The sequence below is a fragment of the Apodemus sylvaticus genome, chromosome 7 (genome assembly GCF_947179515.1).
Source record: "Apodemus sylvaticus chromosome 7, mApoSyl1.1, whole genome shotgun sequence".
Classification (NCBI taxonomy): Eukaryota; Metazoa; Chordata; class Mammalia; order Rodentia; family Muridae; genus Apodemus; species Apodemus sylvaticus.
In genome coordinates this window covers 9087963-9112277 of record NC_067478.1, presented here as the reverse complement: position 1 = coordinate 9112277, position 24315 = coordinate 9087963, and the positions used below count along the sequence as shown (strand labels likewise).

The window sequence follows — 24315 nt, the reverse complement described above, 5'->3', positions numbered from 1 at the left end:
CACCTCTGGGCCTGTCTGCAAGGAAGTTTCCAGAAAGGTTTAACTGAGGAGGGAAGACGAACCCTGAATGTGGGCGGTGCCATCCTCGTAGGCTGAGATTCTAGATGGAGGAAATAAAAGTGAGCTGAGCAGCAGCGGTCATGTCTGCTTCTTCCAGCTCTGGTGCCGTGTGGCCAGCCACCTCAAGGTCCTGCAGCCGCCTCACGGTCCTGCAGCACAATGGACTATGGACTAAAGCTGTTGCCTTTGTTCTGAGTATTGTCTCTGCAATGAGGAAAGTCACATGGTCTGCCAGGCCTGTCTCTGTGGTCCTCTCCTCCCTTAGAAAAGATAAACACGGGCAGGCTACCCTCAAGTTCCACCCTGTTGGCTTTGCTGTAGGTTACGCAAGCAGGCCCCCTGACTACAGGTAGAGAGAGCATCTGCTTGGGGCAAATCGCAGCCTGCACTTGGGGATGCGGTGTGAACACTGGGTGGGGTTATGGTGTGAGTTTGGGATTGTAATGCACACGTTGGGAGAGGTTACATTTAGGTTTGTATTAAGTGCATTGGGAAAACGTTTTTTGTCTATGTGATGGTTGGTTTTAAACTTCAACTTTGGCACAATCTAAAGTTATCCTGGTAGAGTTTTACCTGAGAAATGACTCAGATCAGACGTGTCTTCGAGGATTGTCTTGATAGTTAACAGATGCACTTGGACCCACTGGTGCCCACTGTGGGCGGCACCATTCCCCACGAAGGAGTCCTGAGCTGTACAGGAGAGGAGAAGAGGCAGGAAGCGAGGAAGGATTCATTTCTCTCTGCTGTCAACTGTGGGCGTGATGTGGTGGACCGTGACCTGAATTGTGAGCCAGACAAACCCCAAACCTTTCTTCCCTATGTGGCTTTTTGATCGAGGTATTTTATTATAGCAACAGAAGCGAAAGTAGAGGAGTCTGCATTTAGGATTGTAATGTATACGTCGGGAGAGGGTTACAGTCTACGCTTAGGATTAAATATATACACTGGGAAGGCATTGTTTTCTAAGCAGGCTGATCTGTGGGACACGGAGACACTAGGATATTCTACAGCAGAAAGTCAGTCAGCTTTTGGCTTTTGCAAATCATGGGAATCATGGTTCCGAACGCTCAGGTCCCTTGCCCATGAGTGAGCGTAAATACATGTGGTTGCGTGTGCCCAGTAGGTATGAGCGAGGCCGTGGCTGCATAGGCATATCAGGTGTGATTGTGAGTGTGTGTGAGCACCTATTTATGGGAGTGTGGACACAGGTGTGTGAAACCAGGCGCGTGATGTGCACAGGTGTGGTGGGTTGTATGCACACTTGTGTACACTTGGTGTTTCTCGGAAAGTGCCAGGACATCTAAGGATGTTAGTGGCTGATTCGTGCCCTCAGCCCTTCCAGAAGGGCCTGCCACCTGCCTCGGAGCCCTGCAGGGCCTCTCCAGACGGCTGGAGCAAAGGGAGGGGCCTTCCTTCTGGGTCAATCTGGCTCCTCTTCTATTCTCTTTTCTTGTCCAAAAACAATCCTTTAAATTTAATTTGGCAAAGAAAATATTCCTTATACATCATTTAGTTCACCTGTACAGCAGTCAGTTTGCATATTAAAGATACACACACACACACACACACACACTCACAACTGTAGAGGCTAGCTTTGTTTCATCTGTTCTTGGGAAGAAAAGTCCTTTAGAGATGTATCTGGCCGTTTCATCCAGCTAATGCAGTCTAATCTAGAAATACGGTTAACTTTCCTCAGGATGGAAGTCATGACTTTCAGATGTGGCTCCAGGCTGGTCCTGACAGAGCTGTGACCCAACAGGGAGCCAAGTTTAATTTCTTTCTTCCCAGGAGCTGTGACCAACAGAAATGGCTTTTCCCAAGGCCAGGTGGATGGCTGTCATCTGCCTGTGAATCCAGCTGACCTTACTTTCAAAGGCCATGCTGAAGAATCGCCATGTCCCCTGTGTTAAAACCCTTAACTATCCCGTGCCCCGGGTAAAGAGAAAGCTCAACTATATTTCGAAAATAAGTACGTGATTTCCTTCCTCCCTTTCTCTCTCCCTCCTCTCCCATCCTTCCCCCTTCCTCTCTCCCATCCCTCCTCCCTCCCTTTCCCCTTTCCCTCCTCTTCCATCCCTCCTCCCTCCCTTCCTCTCTCCATCCTCTTCCATCTCTTCCCCTTTCTCTCTCTCCTCTCCCATCCCTCCTCCCTCCCCTTTTCTATCCCTCCTCTCCTATCCCTCCTTCCTTTCTCCCATCCCTCCTCCCTTCCTCTCTCCCTCATCTCCCATCCCACCTCCCTTTCTCTCTCCCTCCTCTCCCATCCCTCCTCCCCCCTTCTCCTCTCTCTCCTCCCTCCCTTTCCTCTCTTCCCCCTTTCCCATCCCTCCTTCCTTTCTCCCATCCCTCCTCCCTTCCTCTCTCCCTCCTCTCCCATCCCTCCTCCCTTTCTCTCTCCCTCCTCTCCCATCCCTCTCCTCCCTTTCTTTCTCTTGAGACAGGTCTCATTAATTTAGGATGGACTCAGATTCACGGGTGGCTGAAAAAGGCCTTGAGCTCCTTGTCTTCCTGCCTCTGTCTCCCACATGCTGGGATTAAAGGCAGGTGCCAACACTCTTGGCTTTTTATCTCCCTATTTATTTTCATTTGAGATGACTTATATGTGTGGGTACCTTGTCTGTGTACCTTGTTCAGGAAGTATCCACGAGGCCGAGAGAGGGCATTGGATGAGCTGTAACTGGTGTTCCAGATAAAGTGAGTGCCATGTGGTTGCTGGGCCTTGAACCCACATCCCCTGGAAGAGCAGTCAGTACTCTTAACTACCAATAGGTGTGGTGTGGTTTGGTGCTGCAGATAGTGCTTAGGGACTTCTACATGTGAGGCCTGTCCCCTACAACTGAGACTCCAATCCCCCCCCACACACATACACACCATGGTCCTGGTGTTTGCCTTTGACCTTAGTAATTTCTGAGAGCCTTTGCAAAGACATGTCACTGAAAGACTTGCATTGTGATAAGCACTGTGTTAAAATTGCTGGACCATAATGGTCACGTAGCACAACATAGCTGTCAGAGTGGGCGATTCAGCTTTGTGGTAAAGTGAGAGTTATACCTTGGGAATTATGCCGTTTGTGTGTGTGTGTGTGTGTGTGTGTGTGTGTGTGTCTGTCTCTATGTCTGTGTGTGTGTGTGTCTGTGTCTGTGTCTCTGTGTCTCTATGTGTGTGTCTGTGTTTCTGTTTGTGGTTTCTGTTCGTGTATGTATGTGTGCTTGTGTGTGTCTCTCTGTGTGTGTATGTATGTATGTGTCTGTATGTTTCTGTGTATGTGTGTTTCTGTATGTGTGTGTCTGTGTCTGTGTTTCTTTCTGTATATGTATGTCTGTGTGTTTCTGTGTCTCTGTGTGTGTCTGTGTGCTAGTGTGTATATATTTGTGTGTGTTTCTGTGTATCTGTGTATGTGTGTGTGTTTCTGTGTATCTGTGTATGTATGTGTATGTTTCTGTGTATCTGTGTATGTATGTGTGTGTGTTTCTGTGTATCTGTGTATGTATGTGTGTGTCTGTGTGCTCCTGTATATATATGTGTGTGTGTCTGTGTGCTACTGTATATATATTTGTGTGTGTTTCTGTGTATCTGTGTATGCATGTGTGTTTCTGTGTATCTGTGTATGTATGTGTGTGTGTGTTTCTGTGTATCTGTGTATGTATGTGTGTTTCTGTATAACTGTGTATGTATGTGTGTGTGTTTCTGTGTATCTGTATATGTATCTCTGTGTGTTTCTGTGTATCTGTATATGTATGTATGTGTGTGTGTTTCTATGTGTCTGTGTATGTATGTGTGTGTTTCTATGTATCTGTGTATGTATGTGTTTCTGTGTATCTGTATGTATGTGTGTATTTCTGTGTATCTGTGTATGTATGTGTGTGTGTTTCTATGTATCTGTGTATGCATGTGTTTCTGTGTATATGTGTATGTATGTGTGTGTTTCTGTGTATCTGTGTATGTATTGTGTGTTTCTGTGTATCTGTATATGTGTATGTGTTTCTGTATGTTTGTGTATGTATGCATTTCTGTGTATCTGTGTATGTATTATGTGTTTCTGTATGTCTGTGCATGTATGTGTGTTTCTGTGTACCTGTGTATGTATGTGTGTGTGTTTCTGTGTGTCTGTATATGTATATGTGTTTCTGTGTATCTGTGTATGTGTGTGTGTGTTTCTGTGTACCTGTGTATGTATGTGTGTGTTTCTGTGTATCTGTGTATGTGTATGTGTTTCTGTATGTCTGTATATATGCGTTTCTGTATATCTGTGTATGTATGTGTGTGTGTTTCTGTATGTCTGTGCATGTATGTGTGTTTCTGTGTACCTGTGTATGTATGTGTGTGTGTGTTTCTGTGTGTCTGTATATGTATATGTGTTTCTGTGTATCTGTGTATGTATGTGTGTGTGTTTCTGTGTGTCTGGATATGAATGTGTGTGTTTCTGTGTATCTGTATGTATGTGTGTGTGTTTCTGTATATCTGTGTATGTATGTTTCTGTGTGTCTGTATGTATGTGTGTGTGTTTCTATGTGTCTGTGTATGTATGTGTGTTTCTGTGTATCTGTGTATGTATGTATGTATGTATGTATGTGTGTGTTTTTGTGTGTCTGTGTATGAATAGAGACAAAGACACAGCCTTCACTCCAAAGGGACTAAGAGAGAGCTTATTCCCAGCCAGGTGTGAGTCCACGGCCTGAGAACACAGGCTCACGTTGCCCTGAGTGTCAGAGGCCTCCATGGAAATGGCCACATGAAATCACACAGTCACAGAGCGGGACGGTCACAGATCAAGGCTGGCTGGGGATGGCAGTTAGGTGCTAGGTGTCATCTGCTGTCTGGTGATGTCCCCAGCTTCTGGCCTGCTGGGAACTAGTGATCTCCCCAGAACCTAAAGCATCCCAGGATCCCTTCTTCCTCATGGTTGGTACCCTATCGTTTTCATGGTTCCACTGACCCTGGGAAGAATCCTGCTCTCTGGCTTCGTGCGTTGGGGGCCCTAATGTTGTGTTTGTTCTGTCTCACTCTTACCGAGCTGTGCAGCAGGGGGCTGGCTGGAGAGGGTAGTCACGTGTTGTGGTCTCTCTCTCTCTCTCTCCGTTCAGGTACTTTGTGCTGGACTTTGAGGCTGGCCTCCTGCAGTATTTTGTGAATGAGCAGAGCAAGCAGCAGAAGCCCCGAGGAGTCCTGTCTTTGTGTGGAGCCATCGTGTCCCTGAGCGACGAAGCCCCCCACATGCTGGTGGTCTACTCTGCCAGCGGAGAGATGTACAAGCTGAGAGGTACGTCCTTATTCTGCGGACAGACAGACTTGTGCCGATTGATGGCTCTTCTGCTTTGGTGGAGAAATACCTTTAGAGATGGAGAGATGGCTCACTGGATACAGGCTTCTGCTGCCAAGCTCACAGCCTGAGTTTGATTCCTTGGTCTCATGTGACAGAAGGAGAGAACCCAACCCCTGTAAATTATCCTTTTACTTCCACAGGTGTGTTGTGGCATGGGTGAGCGTGCTTGCGCGCGCGCGCGCGCACACACACACACACACACACACACACACACACACACACACGCCGAATAAATGTGATCAAAAAACCACTCTGGAATCTGAAAAACAAAACAAAACAAAACAAAAAAAACCCAGCTTTTGATCCCAGTACCAGGGACACAGAAAAAGGCAGGAAGTCTCTTTGAGCTGAAGGCCAGTTTGGTTTTCATAGAATTTCAGGCCACCCAGGACTCCATAGTGAGACCTGAATCAAAAACAAATAAAAAATAGTTTTAATAACTGGTGGGACTCAGTGGTGACGCCACTACCCTCTCCAGGGTGGGGAAGTAGGACAAACCTTGGGAATTACCTGGCGCGGAAAAGGGAGCTGTTGAAGCAGGCTCAGCACTGGAGTACTCATCCAAGACGGTCTCTCTCTCTCTCTCTCTCTCTGTGTGTGTGTGTGTGTGTGTCTGTGTGTGTACTTCTCTGAACATTCATGTTTCTCTCTGTGTATATGCGTGCGTATCTCTCTGTATGTTTTTTAAAAGATTTTATTTATTTTATGTATATGAGTACACTGTACCTGCCTTTAGACACCCAGAAAAGGGCATCAGATCCCATTACAGATGGCTGTGAGCCACCATGTGGTTGCTGGGAATTGAACTCAGGACCTCTGGAAGAGCAGTCAGTGCTCTTAACCACTGAGCCATCTCTCCAGCTCTCTCTGTATGTTTTGAGTCCATGTCTATGTGTGTGTGTGTGTGTGTGTGTATGAATGTGCCTCTCTCTCTCTCTCTCTGTGTGCATGCATGTCTCTCTATGTGCACTGCCTCCCCCGCCCCCGCATCTGTGTATATATATATATATATATATATATATATATGTGTGTGTGTGTGTGTGTGTGTGTGTGTGTGTGTGTCTTCCCTAATTCCTCTTTTTTAATCTTCACTCCAATGCCTCTCTGGGAGTTGTGCTCTATTAGGAGAGCAAACCTTTAAGTGCCCTCGCGCCTTTCCCCCAAAGTTTCTCTAGAACCTCCTCTTTGCAAAGTTTGTCCATGCTCTATCAGCCCATCACCGTAGTGGCTCTGTCCTGCTGGCAGCCTGCTCTGTCCCTACAGCTCCCCTGTAGGCCTTTCCTGACAAAGTGGTGCCCCCTGAAGACTGCTCTGTGAGGGATGACATCGGATAGAAGCCATTGTACATGCTCAAGACCGCTCCATTTCTCAGAAATGTGGCCCTGATTACGGCAGGAGGATTTAATGATCATTTTACGAGCATCCTGCTATGGTTCTGATAAAATAATAAAATAAGCAGAAAGTGTGTATGTGGGGGGTACATGTGCACTCGTGTGTGTGTGTGTGTGTGTGTGTGTGTGTGTGTGTGTGTACGCACGCGCGTGCATACACTGCTTCAGTAGTTACTTTTAGTTGCGACAAAATACTTGACAGAATCACTTAAGGAAAGAAGGGGTCATTTTGTCTTACAGTATAAGGGATACGGTCCAACTTGGTGGGGACAACATGGTGGCCGGAGCGGGCAGCTGTGGTCACATGGCGTCCACAGTCAGGAGGCAGAGAGGTGTATGCCTGTTCTCAGTTCTCTCGCTTTCATTTTGTAGAGTCTGAGAAAATGGGATGGTGAGCTCACCTTTGGTTGGGCCTTCCCCTCTTAGACCTCCCTGCAAATACTCTTACGCCATGCGGAAGTATGTTTCCATGGTGATCCCAAACATAGTTAACACGGCAAAGATTAAGGAACATACTCATCTTCCCATGCCCCCTCCCCCACCTCTATTAATGTTGTTTGTTTAAGGCCGGAGCAAAGCTGGGCTGTGTTAGTAACTGACAATTTTGCCGTTTTATATAAGCTTTTTAGTTTAAAGTGAGAGTAAATACCAAAGACAACCCCTCCTCCCACCCGGCACCGTGTGTGCCTGGTGGCGGCCGTGAAGCCACGCTGAGGGCCTGGATTCCTGACTCTCAGTTCAATTTTCACTTGTTTTACTGCTAAGCTTTACCACCCCGGAGATGGGACAAGTTAATCTCTCTGTATTATCTAGACATAAGCCCTATCTCAGAATCTATAAAACAACCCTGAAGCCTGGAGCCGCAGTGGTTGGAGGCTGGGCTTTGGGTCTTCCTCTTTGGGGATTCCTGCAGCGTGCCTTCCGGCTGGCTGGATTTATGTGGTCTTCCGTGCCGCTTTGCCATTTATTGCTTAATAAATTGTTGGTGCAGAAACTGTAGAAGGGAAAACTTGACGGTTCCTCCCTCCACGTGTGTGGTTGATAGAGACACAAAACTATACAGGAGAGAATGCCAGCTCATTCTATAGCTGAGCCATCCCGATTGGTTGATGAGTTATTAATATTCCATGGATTATTCAGCTCCAGGTTTTTTCTTTTTAAAAGAAATATTTATTCATTTATTCCATGTATGTGGATACACTGTCGCTGTCTTCAGACTCACCAGAAGGTTACAGATGGTTGTGAACCACCATGTGGTTGCTGGGATTTGAACTCAGGACCTCTGGAAGAGCAGTCAGTGTGATCTTAAGCGCTGAGCCATCTCTCTAGCCCGAGCTCCAGTGTTTTAAAAAAGATTTTTTTATTTTCATTTTTAATTTTGTGTATCTCTATGTGGGTTTGAGCATGTGAGCGCAGTACCTGTAGAGGCCAGAAGAGGGCATTGTATCTCCTGGCAGGATGTAAGCCTAGGAACCACACTAGGGTCCTGTGTAAAAGTGGTCGCTGCTCTTAGCTGCTGGGTCATCTCTCCAGCTCTTTCCAGTTTTTTGGGGTTTTTTCTTGTTTAAAGAGAAACTTAATAACGAATGATTGTTAAATTTTACATGACATAGTCCTAAGTTTAGCTGAACTTTATCACCTTCAAAAATGTCAGGATAGTTTTCTGCATGTTATGGCCTCTCTGTGTCCTGAGCCACCAGGTACTCATGGTCTGCTCTCTTGTTTCGCTGAATGCGCGTGGCGCTGGCTCAGTCTGGCATCTGCTTGCATGTGCGTCTAAACATCACATGTGTGCCCGGGAGAGGAGAAGGCCAGAAGAGATGTTGGACCCCTTGGCACGGACAGTTGTGACCCACCATGAGGGTGCTGGGAACCCACCCTGGGTCGTCAGCGAGAGCAGCCAATGCCCTTAAACACTGAGTGCTCTCTCCAGCCCTAACTCTGCACTGTGTAGCTTGGAAGTTCAGGCTGGAGCTGAGTTTTGGCAAACGACACTTGGGCTCACCTTGGTAAAACAAGTCTAATTTTCCATGGGAATACATATTTGTGTGAAATACACTTTTGTCCTGTTAGTTTTCTATCAATATTATGTTGTTAATTGCTATTGATGATTTAGATGTATATGGAATGTATATGTTCATGATATTTAAGAATGATTATGTGTATTATTTGAGAAGCAGGTATCTGTGGGAAAATGTGATTATCTTGTGCCTTTAAAGTGTGGGTGTGTGCATGCGTGTGCATGCGTGTGTGTGTGTGTGTGTGTGTGTGTGTGTGTGTGTGTGTAGGCCAGAGGTAAACTTTGGCGTCTTCCTCAACCATTCGCCACCTTATATCTTGTGGTAGAATCTGTCTTTGAACCTGGAGTTCACTAGTTCAACCAGGCTGGCTATCCATCAAGCCCTGGGCATCCTCCTGTCTCTGCCTCCCAGCACCGGGCTAGAGGAATGTGCCACAGTGCCAGGCTTTTTACATGGGTGTGCAGGATCTGAACCCCGGCTCTCACGCTCGCCCAGCAGGTGCCTTTCCCACTGTACCATCCTCCCTAGCAATACCCCATCCCAACCTTTTTTAAAAAGATAAGCTTTCACTCTGCACTCCAGCCACATTGGCAAAGAAGTCCATTCCTTAAGCCTTGTTGGCCCTGGAACCCAGATCCTTTTGCTTCAGCCTGCTGAGTGCTAGGGCTGCAGGCCTGTGCTGCCACGCCCAGCAAGACTTCTTACTACTGTCATTAACTCATTCACACCACATCCACCACATCCATAGCCTTCACATCTCTGGGAGGCGTCCGAGGGGCTGGCTCTGAGGCAGCCTTTGTTATCCCCCTCCGCAGTCCTTACCAAATCTCTGAGAGTCTCTGTTTAACAAAGGATACAGAAGACTGTACCTGGAACCTTCCATCAGCCACAGGAGGTAGAGAGGCGTTTAAAAACAGTACACGTGCTGTCCCTGATGCCTTTTTAAGTGACAAAGTAACTTCTAAAGGAGGCTTAAAAAAAAAGCCTAATCATTAGGTACCGTAACTGGCATTTGGAAGACATTTTTAGGGTGTGATGTCTGAGTGTCCTTTGTGGGTTTTTTGTTCTGTTGGGCTGTTAGAGAATGTCTTCCATGTTTGTGTCACTCCTCCCCCCCTCCCCTCCCCTCTCCCCCTTCCTTCTCCTCCCCTCCCCTCCCCCTCCCCCTCCCCCCTCCCCCTCCCTCTCCATCCCTCATAGGTGGGCGTCCAAATCAGTCGCTGTGCTTGCGAACAATCCGCAAGTCTTCCTTTCTCCCTCTTCTCTATTTTAGCTGCTGACTCGAAGGAGAAGCAATTGTGGGTGACTCAGCTTCGAGCGTGCGCCAAATACCACATGGAGACGAGTTCCAAGGTAGGTGAGCGGAGGAGGAGGAGGAGGCTCCTGAGTCACCTGATGACTGTTCGGAGCCCAGTCACCCATTTATCTCAGGGATGTGGGGGTGACAAGATTGGTATCGTAATTGTGTGTTCGTGTTTATGCCCATGCACATATGTGTGCAGGCATACATATATGCACTCCAAAGCCAGAGGTCGGTGTTGAGTGTCTTTCTTATTTTTTGAGACAGGGTCCCTCACTAAAACCAATCTCAGCTGGTCAGTAAGCCCCAGGGACCTTCCTGTCCCCATTCCCCTAGTTGCTGGGGTTACAGGCTAGTGTCACTGTGCTGGAATTTTACATGGATGCTGGGGTTTCGAACTCAGATCCTTACACCTGTGCAGCAAGCCCTTTAGCCACAGAGCCATCCCCCCATCCCTTCAGCTTACATTGAAGGCTACCCATTGTCACAGAGTGTGTCTCTGAATTGCTTCAGTTCAAAGCCAAGTCAGAGAAACGAGCTTGTCCTACGGTAGGAGGCAGAGGCGTGCAGATGCCCTGGCCTCGGGTCTGTAGGCTTTAGGTAGGAACTCCTGTCAGTACAGACAGCTGCAGAAAGGCCACAGAGAAGCTGGAGTGGGAGGCTTCACTGTGGAGACCGAGCGCCCTGCGGTACAGTTCAGGAAGTCTGGACTGCGTATGGGCCAAGTCCTGACATTGGTGATGTCCTTGAAGGGAGCGAACACCTGCATTCTACACATGTAAAATGTTCTCAGGAAATTTGGCACAGATGACTTATTTTGGTCTCTGAATCTTGGGAGAGCTTGTGTTCGATGTGAGAGGGGAGACAGGGTGGGCATTTTCATGACTGACTTTGGAGCCGGGATAAAACACAGGCTGCCTACATGCAGAACAAAGCATGTTGGTTAACTGAGCCTTGATCAGGGCTCTCACTGGCTCAGGCTCAGTGCTCTACCCCTGAGCTGTGCCGCTCGCCCCAGGCGGCAAGCTTCCGTAGGCTCTAACCTGCTAACCTCTTACTCCTGGGGCCATGAAGTGCTTTCGTAGTTTAGGTCTCTCTGTACTCCCACCCACTCCTACTTCTGACACAGGGACTGGGAGTCTCATGTAGCCTGGGCTAGCCCTGGGCTCACAGCAGATCTTCAGCCTCAGGCTCCTGGGTGAGGCTTGTAGGTGAGGGCTGTCAGAGCTGGCTTTATCCCCTCCTCCACCTCCAAGCACAGCTGGAAATGACTTCTTCCACCGAGTTTATATTACTTTTGGAAGGAAAGCCCTGGCTTGCTTTGGACAATCAGCCTTACTTCCCCCTGCCCCCCCACCCCCCCACCCTCCCCACCCCCCCACCCTCCCCATCCCCCCGACCCCGGCCTGGCCTGGGCTACTGCTGGATGAGTTGTTGGCAAGTTCCTTCTTCAAAAGTCATTTCCCCCCTGACTGTTTTCCAGGAACCAGAGAGGGAGTTTCTGGCCATTTCCTCAATATTTTATAAATGCCTGGACAGTTTGTCCCCCCCCCCCATCCGTACCCCTCCTCTTCCCCCTCTTCTTTTTCTATTTGTTGAAAGAGCGTCTCATTTACTATTAAGCCAAGGATGACCTTGGACTGCTAAGCATGTCTCCACTGGGTAGCCCAGGCTAGCCTTGAAGCCCAGGCTAGCCCTGAACTCACGACAGATCTCTTGAGTTCTGGGATTGCAGGGGTCTGTCTGCCTTCCATGACTGGTTTACATGGTGCCGGGAGCTGAGCTCAGGGCCTTGTGTTTGCTGGGTGAGCCCTTTACTGACTGAGCCACACCCCAGCTCTCCTCTGTTCTATTCTCATGAGATAGAAGAATATAAGATAAAGCGGTTCTGTCTCAGGCCTTTGCAGATCTGCTGGCTGGAGACGCCCAGCTCCTAGCAGGCTGTCCCTGTGTGCGCTCTGGTAAATTCAGGAAAGAGCTGGTTGGTGTGCAGTGGTTGCTGTGTGTTTATCTTCATGTACCTGCATCTATATCTAGTTTTGTATGAATGGAATCTCTCCCTTTTCTTCCCTTATGAATACATTTTTGAGATCACTCCCTATCTGATATATGGATCAACTTTAATCTTTTCTAAGGTGCAGAGTGGGGCTCCGAGAATGGTTATCACTGCTCTATTAAGTTATCTGAATTGTTTTTTCTTTCCTTCTTTCCTTTTTGTTAGATTTTTGGGAACAGACTCAGGTAGCCCAGGCTGGCCTTGAATTCCTGATTACAGGAGTTACAGGCACGTGCCACCATGTTCACATTACTAAATGGCCTTCTAAGAAAAGGTTGCTGTAGGAGTTGGAGAGGGGACTGAGTGGCTCAGATTGCATGAGGACCTGAGTTCAGATCCCAGTGCTGCTAAGAAGAAAAGCTGCGCATGCGCCTGATTGACTAGAAGAAAAGCTGCGCATGCGCCTGATCGACTAGAAGAAAAACTGAGCATGCGCCTGATTGATTAGAAGAAAAGCCGCGCATGCACCCATAACCCCAGAGCCATGGAGGGCAGAGATCTCTGGGGTTCAGATATCTAAGCTGGCTCATCCTTCGGTTTACCGAGGGACCCTGTCTCAAGAGAATGAGGCTAAGAGCGACAGAGCAGGACTCTAGGGTCCTCCTGTAGCCCCTGCTCATAGGGGGCGGGCCTACGGGTCTTATGCCTACATAATGATACAAAGTTGCTCTAACATACGCTCCCATCAATTTAGTGTGCAACAGTTTGCTTTCCCCACTCTTGAGAACTGTAACAGTGACAGACTTTTAGTGTTGGATGCCACAGGTCAGAGTGGGTACATGGTCATCTCACCAGTCATGCCTACGGCTTGGTACACCTTCAAATGTGCATAGAACACATCAGTTTGAACTCAGGTCCTTGTCCATGCTCAGTCTTCTACCACAGAGCCACACCCCGTTTCCTATGTAAGCTGTTACTTCATAATGCTCTTTGTCAAGTACATTTTCTTTCTTGATTTGCAATTGCTCTTTGTTTGTGAAGAGTATTTTAACTGTTATTTCTACTGTTAGGTATTTTCTCCTACTAGGGTATTTGCATATTGAATTTGTATTATTTTTTGAGACAAGTTCTTCTGGTGTAACCCTGGCTGACCTTGAACTCGCGGCTCTGCTCCAGCTTTCTGAGTTGTGGGGTTAGAGGCAGGCCCCTCCCCTGAGCACCGGTCTCACAGGCAGGCCTCTTCCTGCCCAGCCGGTTTTTGAGCCGAACAATTTTTTGCTAAGTGGAATATTTAAATTTTTTATGGTCATGTTTATAAAAATTTTCCATGTTTGGGTCTGGGTTTTGCATTGTGTTTAGTTAGGGTTTCTCTTCTGCCAAAATTCTGAAAGCGTTTGTTTTTTTCGAGTGAGTTTATAGTTTATGGCTGTGTTTAAATTCCCAGTTTCACTGTACTTTGTTTTGGGAACAGCAAGTGGAGTAGAGAATAAACCTTGAATATTTGCATACTTAACAAATCACTGGAATCAAGGGAAGATTCAGACTGTGAAGGGAAATTTGGTTTCTGAGTAGATATGCTCGGGATCCTTCCATGAATAGCACTTAGCCATTAATAATTAGGCAGGAGGACTAAGCACCGGGCTTTCTGGCCGGCAGCTGATAAAGAAAATCCATGGTCAGTGAGGGACCGTGCCTCAAGGAACAAGGGCACAATGACAGGAAGCTGCTGCTGCTTTCCTCCGGCTCCTGTGTGCGCCCAAAGCATGTGTGCACACACACAGACGTGTGCACACAGCACATGCACACACTTGAAGGCAATGTGTGTGGATAACACATGCGCACACTTAGCCACTTTCAAGTGCCCCTTGGCCACACTGGCCTGCTGACCGTGCGTTAGGCGTAGCGCTGTAGAACAATTCCGTGATCACAGAAAGCTCTGTTGGACAGACCTGACTAGAGTTTCTGTGTTCCTAATGGTTTCTAAGAGAGGAGTTTCCCAGTGGACTGGTTTGAATATGCTTGGCCCAGGGAGTGGTACTATTTGGAGGTGTGGCCTTGTTGGAGGAAGGGTGTCAGTGTGGGCATGGGCTTTAAGAACCTTGTCCTAGCTGCCTTTGGAACAAGAGGTAGAACTCTCAGCTCCTCCTGCCCCATGCCTGCCTACAGGTGACCATGCTCCCACCTTGATGATAATGGGCTGAACCTCTGAAACTGTAAGCCAGCCCCAATTAAATGTTGTCCTTGTAAGACTTGCCTTGGTCATGGTGTCTGGTCACAGTGGTAAAGACCCTAACTAAGACGCCCAGTGTCTACTTAATCTCTTGAACTATAAAACACCTGTGTGGATTCTATTACAAAAGTGTGATGGACCTTTCTCCTCCCTCCCTCCCTCCCTCCCTCCCTCCCTCCCTCCCTCCCTGCTTCTCTCCCTCCCTTCTTGTCTTCCTCCTTCCTTCTTCCTCCTTTCTGTGAAGTCTGGTCCTCTCTAGGGCTGTGGCTTTAAGATCTTGGCTGCCTTCCCTCTGTAGTTACCTTGCCCATGTGACAGAAGAGAGCCTTCCTTACCTGTGGTGTGACCTACTGTCTTGTGACAGGACATCATCGCACACACTGGAGTTGTGTAGGGAGCAAACATCCACAGGAGTGGGGATGGCTTCCCAGTGTGTGGTGGGTGTGGCTTCCCAGTGTGTGGTTCCCAGCTTCCTTAAGTGGTCCTTAGCTTCCTAAGATGAGGCCATCTCATTCCTGTGTTTCCTCCTGGCTTCTCCCTTTCCTGGCCTGACTCTTGGCAGTGTGTTCCAGGCGGGCGGTCCCCAGCACGCTGTCCCCGATGCCTCCTTGTCTGTCCATCCTCTATTCGCACAGCAAGGTGTCCTCTTGAGCACCTTTGTGCCGTTCTCAAGGCCCCCAGCCTGTGAGGCCTCCTGACCCCAGCGCCATTTTGACTTGTTCTCTGTGCCCCCAATACTGGCGAGGAATCACCCGGGTTACAGCCTTCTTACAGTGTGCCCTAAGAGAAATCACACCTGATGCAGCTGGAATCCCTGGTGGCTGGGGTTAATCTAGTGTGCCCGCTCTGTGAGTGTGAGCTCTGCCTCTCCCCTCCTCTCGCCATCATTAAGACAGTGCTAGTTAGTTAGCACTAGTAGCCACAGTGCTAATCACGTATCGATGGACTTGCATTCTTCAAAAACAGACCTTAACGTTCCCCATTTCCCTAAATATTAACAGTGGTTAATGTTACACCAAGTTCAAGGAGTTCTTTCACGTGTAGAGAACAGTTTTTCCAGACAGTAAAACTCGGGTGTAACATTAAAGCAAAAGTCATCCTAATGTTTATTATTATTATTATTGCTGTTGTTGTCGTCATCACCACCACCACCATCATCATCATCGTTATTTCAAGCAGGCAACTGCCTGCACACAGCACCGGACAGCAGAAATGCTCAGCGGGGACGCGGGCCCCCAGCAACAACAGAGAGAGAGCACACCAGGCCAAACAGCACCACATGGAGCTTTATTTGGGATGGGACAAAGGGGGCAGCAGGCAGAAAGAAAGAAGGAAGAAAGAGGGGGAGAGAGATACTCCCTAAATATATATGGGTGGTGATATAGCCACAGGTAAAAGCTAGGCCCATTGAACTCTGGGTATATGGTGGCTGTTGCCTTGGCAACAGGCCTATAGGTCGTGCTGCGTTCACTGTCGCCTATGTGATGTCACAGGTGTCGGAGGTCCAGTACTAACAATCATCATCATCATCATCATCATCATCATCATCTGAACTCCCCATCTAAGATTACAGGCCTGGGCTACCACACCTGGTTTATGCAGTACTGGGGACTGAACAGAAGGTGTCCTAAGCTAACACTCACCTACTCACTAAGCTGTGTCCTCAGCCCCTGCTTTCATGTGTTGACTATTATGAATAACATAGCTGTGAATTTCTTTATGTGTTGTTTTCAACCTTGACCAAGGCCCTTGAGGGCAGGGGTAAGAGGCACAGAGTCAGTGATACAACGACTCTGGGGGAGTCAGGCGAGTGGCAAAAGCAGACTAGTTTATTGCAGGATCGGGGTGTGTCTTTGTACCCACCACCCACACCCATTGGTCCACGACATCCCGCCCTTCGGCTGGCACCATCCGATTGGTTGTTCTCGGCATGCGCTCTGTGGTCTCCAGGGTCAGGCAGGCTTTAGGGTTAGCAGCCTTGGAAGCCACTGCTGTGCATGCGTGGGCCATGATGGACTGCTGGTCAGGGTTTGCTGACTCACTCCTCCTACACATATGTGCTTATATGTTTTTATTCTTTAGGATGTATACCCCAAGCACACCATTTTCTAAAGCAAGAGCACTGCCCTGTGGTGGTCATTGTTATTGCTGTTTTCTAACCCCTCCCCCTCCCCTTTCCCCTCCTCTTCCCCTTCCTCCTTCCTCCTCCCCCTCCTTCCTCCTCCCCCTCCTTTCTCCTCCCCTTCCTTCCTCCTCCCCCTCCTTCCTTTTCCCCCTCCTTCCTTTTCCCCTTCTCCTTCCTCCCAACTTCGTTTATTTATGTGTTTTTTCTTTATATTTGTTGTGTGTGATTGTTCTGTCTGCATGTACGCCTGTGCACCATGTGCCTATCTGGTGCCCATGGAGGCCCACGGAGGGCGTTGGATCCCCTGGAACTGGAGTAGCAGATGGTTGTGAGCTGCCCCGTGGTGCTGAGTATCAACCTTTGCAGAGACACTCAGTGCTCTCAACCACTGAACTACCTCTTCCGCTCCATTCCTCATCAGTATTCGTCAGTAGGCAGCAGTGGGGTGGGCACGAAGTGCCTGCTGGTTCTCTCTCGCACTCTCTGAGTGTCTTCCTGTATACTAATTAGCCGTCCATCCATCTTCTTTCAAAGCATGCTTATTGAAACTGTATGTTGTCCAGGGGTTTCGTGACCTTTGTCAGATTGTCAATTTGCAAGTGTTTTCATCAGCATTTTATGTTTTCAGTGTTTTTTGTTTTTTATCTATTTATTTTTAAACCTGTGAGAGCCACTTGTGGAGTATTGGTATGAGAAGCAGGGCATGGAGCTGGGCTTGGCTGTGCCCTGCCACTCCCACCCTAACTAGCCTGTCAGCTCCACTGCCTTGGGAACACCATTGTTCCTTAGTCGCAGTTCTGAGTCCAGCACAGTGGACAATGTAATGACATTAACCCTACGGCGATGTTAGCATTGTGATGTCAAACACACCACAGATATCAGTTCTTCCTTTTGGGGGGGGGTGTAAGGGGAGGGAAAAGGGGAGGGGATGTATGGTTCCTATGAGCATTCGACAGAGGGAAATCTCTGGTGTCCTTTCTCAAATGCCTTCAACGTTTTGTTTTGAGACACAGTCTCTCCTTAGCTTGGAACTTCATTGAGTCAGCTGGGGTTCAACATTGCGCAGCAAGTTTCCAGAGGTCTGGCTCTGTCTTTCATCTTGCAGTCCCTGGGATCGTGAGAGTGAGCCACCGTGGCCAGCTCGCTATGCAGATCCGGGAGGATTGAACTCAGGTCAGCTTGTGAGGTGAACACTTTGCTCACTGAAGTCCCTCCCCAGCCCAGACATGTTTCTTTTTATAGCACACACATGCCTGTCCGGGTGAACATGGCTGATGGGTGGCTTGAGCTATTGAGTGAGGTTCTAAGGTGGGTCACAGAGTGACCCAACTGTAATGACAGTTCTTCAGAAAATTTGAGAAGCTGCCCTGATGTTAACATTCCTCTGCCTCGGAAGGTTCAGGTAGCATCCAGTGATAAAACACTTGCCATGGTATCCTCAAAGATGAAGGTTTAATCTTTCATAAAACAAGAACAACAACAGTAACAACCAAATCTTCAAACCTTTGGGACAAAGAACAAAACCCAAACTCAAACTATTTTGACAGTGTCCATGTTGTATATGGTGATGAATGGCCTGATCTCACCCTTTGAGGGGTTGTAGGATTAAAGGCCAGTGAGGGGAGGCTGGCACTGGCTCATACCCACCAGGGCTGGGTTCCACTGAAAGAGGAAAGTCATCTGTGGGAGCATGGAATTATGGGTAGTGGGGATCCCATGGAACCCCACGTGTCTGTCAGTCTGTTGTGTTCTGAGTACAGAACCAGGCTCTGAGTTCGTTTCCACGAGGGACACTGAGCTGACAGGACAGAGGTTGGTTGGACCCTTGAGACAATTGCCCAGGAAAACAAGCAATCCCTGACTGACTGTGATGATTAGCATTAATTATCAACCTGGCAGGATCTGGAATCACTTAGGAACTCTGGGCATACCTGTGAGCGCAATATTGATGTGTTAACTGAGGTGGGAAGACCCGCCCACTGTGGGTGGCACCATTCCCTAGCAGGGCCTGGGCTGTGTGGAGAAAAGGAACAGCATGCATCCCTCTCTGACTGGGCATGCAATGTAAGCGTGCAACGTGAGTGTGCAACGTGAGTGTGCGGCATGAGCGTGCAACATGAGTGTGCAACGTGAGCGGTTGCTTCAAGCTCTTGAAGACTTGCCTTCTCTTCCACTGTGAGCCAGAGGAAAGTCTCTCTCCCTTAAAGACTATTTCTCCAGCGTAGCAGCAGCAGACACTAATGCTCTGCTCAAGCCGGGAAGGGCTCAGCCTGCAAATGGGGTGTTTCTAGGCGACCACTGAGACTCTAAAACAGAAGACAACCTTAAAGATAAAATAGAACAAGAAAACTTCCTGAAATTGGTGAAGTGTTAAAAGCCATGGATAGGGAAGGTGGACCACTATGGAAGCAGCCAATAAAACAAAAGCGAGCGCGCGCACACACACACGCACACACACACACACGCACACACACACACACACACACACACACACACACGCACGCATACACGCACACGCGCGCGCACACACACACACGCACGCACGCATACACGCACACGCGCGCACACACACACACACACACACACACACACACACGCACACACACACAGACACACACTCTCGAAACATGTCCAAAGGGCTAATGGGATGGCCAAGGGGCATTTAGGATTTGTGTTGAACTTGTGATATTTAAGCATATCCTTTGACTCTCTAAAATGTTCACACTATTTAAATTATATATTTAAATATATAGCTATTCGAGTGATTAAAAGTTTAAATTTGCAAAGATGTAAGGAACATGGAACCGGGAGCTGGGATGTAGCTCAGCAGGCAGAATGCTGGGTAAGCATGCAGGGGGCCCTGATTCAGTGCCTGGTACCCTGCAAACTGAGTGTGCTAGGCACGCCTGTAACCTCAGCCATCTGCAGATGGGGCCAGGAGGGTATTCTCAGCTATGTAGGTCTAGCTGCTGAGATACATGAGGCCCCATTTTTAAAACTGGGGGGTTTTGGGTGAGTGGGTAAGGCAGACTAAACAGAAGGCTCAACAATTAAGACCATTTATTGCCCTTAAGAAGGACATGGCAGCTCACAACTGCCTGTAACTCCAGTCTGGGAAGATCTGATGCCCCCTGCTGGTATCCAAGGGCACTGCATGCATTTGTTCGTTCATTCCTGCAGGCAAACAAACAAACAAACAAACAAATATAGCCCCGATATTGGTCTGTCTTTTGCATGTGGTGAGAAATCTGCATAGATCAGTCAAGCTAGCCTCTGTGTCCACAGAGAGACCCCCACCCAGGGTGGCCACCAACAAGTTTCTCATTATGTTCCTCTTTTGAAAGTCTTCACACTCAATAGCCTTGATATCTGACAACCTCTGGTTTCTTGCCAAATTCCGGTGTGGCTTCTATTCTTGTCCCACTGGTGTGATTTTGCTTGGTATGGATGGAAGTGTTTAAAGTTTAATGGCCTTTGGGGATGTATGGCTTTCTTTCCTTTATTTGAACTAAATTCAGTTGGGTCGATGCCCCCTCAGCTGGGCCCCTGGGTTGGTGGGATATCCAGCCATTTAGAGTAGTCAGCCTCTCAGGGTCCTATTTCTGGATCTTTTCCATAGCCAGATGGCAGGTGTTAGGTTGAAGGGGGATGATTAATAGTACCAGTATGAAATGTCACATGTCTCTGTGTGTGTGTGAGTGTGTGAGTGTGTACACACGCATGGCCAGAGGTCAATGCCAAGTGTTTTTCTCAAGCATTTTACACCTTATTTTTAAAATTGCATTTACTTACGTTAGGTGGGGGACTGTGTGAACATAGGTCCGAGGGTGACCTTTGGGAGTTGGGTATCTCCTTACACCTTGTGGTCCCAAGGGTGGAACTCAGATCCCAAGACTTAGAGCAGGCACCTTTACCCTCGGACGACCTCTAGTTCCTTTACCTTGGCTTTTGAGTCAGAGTCCCTCACTGAAGCTGGAGCTCACAGATTCAACAAGAACAGGTGGCCAGAGAGCCTCAGGGGTCCTTCCTGTTCCCCCTTCCCCAGTCCTGGGGTTACAGACACTTCCCACCACACCCAACTTTTAAAAATGATTCATTTATTTTTTTAAGATTTATTTATTTATTATATGTAAGTACACCATAGCTGTCTTCAGACACCCCAGAAGAGGACATCAGATCTCATTACGGATGGTTGTGAGCCACCATGTGGTTGCTGGGATTTGAACTCAGGACCTTCGGAAGAACAGTCGGTGCTCTTAACCGCTGAGCCATCTCTCCAGCCCGATTCATTTCTTTTTAATTTTTTTTTTTGCTTATATAATTACATCATTTCCCCTCCCCTTTCTTCCCCCAAACCCTCACATCTATTACTTTTTTGCTCACTTTAAAATTCATGTCCTCCCTTTCATGAATTGTTACACACACACACACACACACACACACACACACACACACACACACATGCACGCATGCACGCGCATGCACACGCACCCTGCTCAGTCTGTATTGCATTACTTTTCTGCATGTCTTCTGGTCTGGCTGTTTGATAGTGTATACCGGATTGCTGTGCTCTTCCCTGGAGAAGACTGCTTCTGTTCACAGCATTCCTTAGTTGCCTGTGGTTCTTGGCACAGGGTCAAGGCCTCATGGGCTCCTTCCTTCCATTCACGTTTGTCTGTCTGTCTGTCTGTCTGTCTGTCTGCTGTTATCCTTGCTCAGTGGTGCTGAGGCTGGATATTCAGGCCTTCATGTCCACGCAGTAAGCACTTAATTGACTAAGCTATTTCTCTAACCTCTCACGTTTATCTGCAAATCTGCTCACACCTTACGGCATGACACACCACCTTGAGTAGTTAAAACACTGCCTCACGCGCCTCACAGAGACACTGCCGTGTAGAGCGCCCCGGCTGAGGAGCTGGGGGCGTCCTGGGTGACTGTGAGTCCTTGCTGAGCTCTGGTGGAGGCTCTTCTCTCCGCTCTGTCTTCCTGACGCTGCTGTCAGCCAGTGGCGTTCCTTGTCTATGAAGCCTGATGCCATTTTTCTTCTAGAATTTTCAGTCTTAATTGCCTTTTGGGTATTTACAAGTGAATGCGAGTTGCCCTCCTAAATGTACCGTCGAATTAGGTAAATAAAACACAATTTAAGAACAGCTTTTATTGAAACAATAAAGTTTGAGGGTTTTTTTTTATTATATTAATAAAGTGCAACAATTTCACAGACATTCTCAAATGTAATTATAAACCTGGACTGGCCACCTTGCCTGAGAGCAAGGGGCTAATGCTGCCAGGATCATGGTTTTAGTCAAAGAGAGCTTTATATATATATATATAAAATATATAATATTTATATTTATAAATATAACTATATATAATTTATAATAAATATAATATTTATATTTATAAATATAACTATATATATGTATATATATAATACACACACACACCTATTGTCCAGGTGTGGTGGTACAGCCTGTAATCCCAGTGGAGGGAAGTTGAGGCAGGAGAATCACCACAAGTTGGAGGTCAGCCTGGTCAATATAACAAGACCCTGTCTTGATCTTCACCCCTCTGTTAGTTAAACAAACCCCACAATGATGTGGCTGACTCAGTTTGGTTACTACTGCCCACTACCTGAGCTTTGTTCGAATTTCTGCTTTCTGTAACAGTGTTTCTATAGATGGTTTGTGTGTGTGTGTGTGTGTTTGTGGGAGGGCGGGGAGGTTGACAACACTTTGTTTCAAGACGTTTTCTGGGCGCAACTGTGGATGAAAAGGCGGGGTCAGCGGTCTAGTCCCTGTTGTTATATCAGGAGGTTTGAAGAAGGTCGGCTTGTGTGCAGCTGTCAGCAGATGCGAGTGCATGCTGTGGTATAGCTAGGCCGGGCCTTTTCTGCTTTTTTCCACTTACAACTCAACAAGTATGCAAACCAAACATACTAGTAACAAATCATGAAAAATGTTTTTTTTTTTTTTTTTTTTTTTGAGACAGGGTTTCTCTGCGTAGTCCTGGCTGTCCTGGAATTCACTCTGTAGACCAGGCTGGCCTAGAACTCAGAAATCTACCTGCCTCTGCCTCCCAAGTGCTGGGATTACAGGCGTGCGCCACCACGCCCGGCTGGTGAAAAAATGTATTTTAAAGCAGTTCTTGAATTCAAATTGTTCTTGGCGTTTCCCTGTATGTGCAGAATGTATCTAGGTGATTTACGATTCCCTTTATCCTCCGTCATTCCTGACCACTCCCACCAGAGCGCTTTTTCAACCTCACCCAATCCTGAAGCCTTAACAGTTTGTACATTTAGGTGGGTGACGTAGCTCAGTGGGAGAAGGAACTTACTGCCAAGCCCAACGACCTGAGGGTCAATCTCCAGGACCCACATCTCGAAAGCAGAGAACCGACTCCAGCAAAAGGCAAATTGTCCTTTAGCCCCTCCCCTCACGTTTTTCTGCTCCACAAACAAACAGAATCCAAGTCTCAAAAAGAAAAACTCAAAAACCCTAATTGCTTTGTGACTCACTGGGTGTCCTCAGGGTTGCCTGCATACATACATACACACACACACACACACACACACACACACACGGGTGGGGCATTATTTAAATTGAATACATTATTTTATATTTAATTTAATATTTATATTTAAGTTAAATAAATTATTAAAATATCAGTGGTCCCCCAGCAAATTTGCTGGAACACGGACAAGTTACGTCAGTTACAACACGAAAGAAAATAACTGTCTGTCCACAGTACCCTCAGCTACCAGTGGTTCTTCCCAGGTGTGTGTGTGTGTGTGTGTGTGTGTGTGTGTGTGTGTGTGTATAGTGGGGGAGGCTTCTGATCCATCTGTGCTGGTCTTTTTTTGTGAAAAGACCATTGTGAGTTTGTGAGCACAGCCATCTCATGTCCAAAAAATGTACAGCCCTCCTTCCCATCTACCGTCTCCTAGAATCTCTCTACTGGGCTCCCACCATGTTCTCTGAGCTGGACGAGTTGAAGGAGGAGTCGCTTAGAGCTGAGCACTTAGCCACGTATTCTCAGCGCTAATGAAATGGATATATATGTTTATGGTTACATAAATAATTAAAACTCGGCTAACTATTTGAAACTTCAGATCCATCGTCTTCAGAGTTGATTGATTTTTTTGATTTTATAGTCCTCAATACTGAGGATGCCATTCTGTCTAAGTGTATAGTACGTTATGCAGAAGTGTATCTGGAGCGATTTCAGGAGTTATTGGGTATTCTGCCTTAATCCCAAGCCCAAATTCATTTAATGACTTTTTAAAAATGAAGCGGAAACAAGCAAGTCAAATAGTGATTTTTTTAGCTCAAACTGACACAATACAACCCACAGATGCAGTGATACTTACAGGTCAAGAATGACCATCAGGAAAATACTGGAAGTCTTTGTTTTCCATAATCAAGCTATTATGATAGTGTGTTCTCTATCTAGTGTGTTCTCTATCTATCTATCTATCTATCTATCTTTTTATCTATCTATTTTTGATACGGTGTCTCACTACATAGCCTTAGCTTCTCTGGGACTTGCTATGTAGACCAGCATGGTCTTGAATTTCCCAGAGATCTGCCTGTCTCTACCTCTTGAGTACTGGGATCAAAAGGCATGGGGCCGCCATGTTGGCTTAAACCATTATGATTTTGTAAGCCCAGAATGCTTACTACAGCAGTTCAGTAAAACCGCTGTGATCGAAGCATAAGTGTTACAGAATCTTAGTACTCTCAAGTCTGGGTCCAGGGGTTTCAGGTGGCTCTCAGCGGTGGCGTGAACAGTGGAAACGCTGTGTGTGCTGAAACTAAGGCTCTGGACAGCTCCTGCGTAGCTCACGGTGAGTGCGGCCAGAAGCACCTGGAT

The 24315-nt window shown here is 47.3% G+C and overlaps 1 protein-coding gene across 2 annotated transcripts in view; it reads left to right on the top strand.

Annotated features, from left to right (window-relative positions):
- Window positions 1–24315, top strand: part of Osbpl10 (oxysterol binding protein like 10) — a 246906-nt gene that overhangs the window by 63910 nt on the left and 158681 nt on the right. For both annotated transcript variants that reach the window (XM_052187053.1, XM_052187051.1), the window contains exons 2-3: window positions 5145–5320; window positions 10069–10148. In XM_052187053.1, coding sequence (XP_052043013.1) covers window positions 5145–5320; window positions 10069–10148 — 256 coding nt within the window. The remainder of the gene's footprint in view (window positions 1–5144; window positions 5321–10068; window positions 10149–24315) is intronic.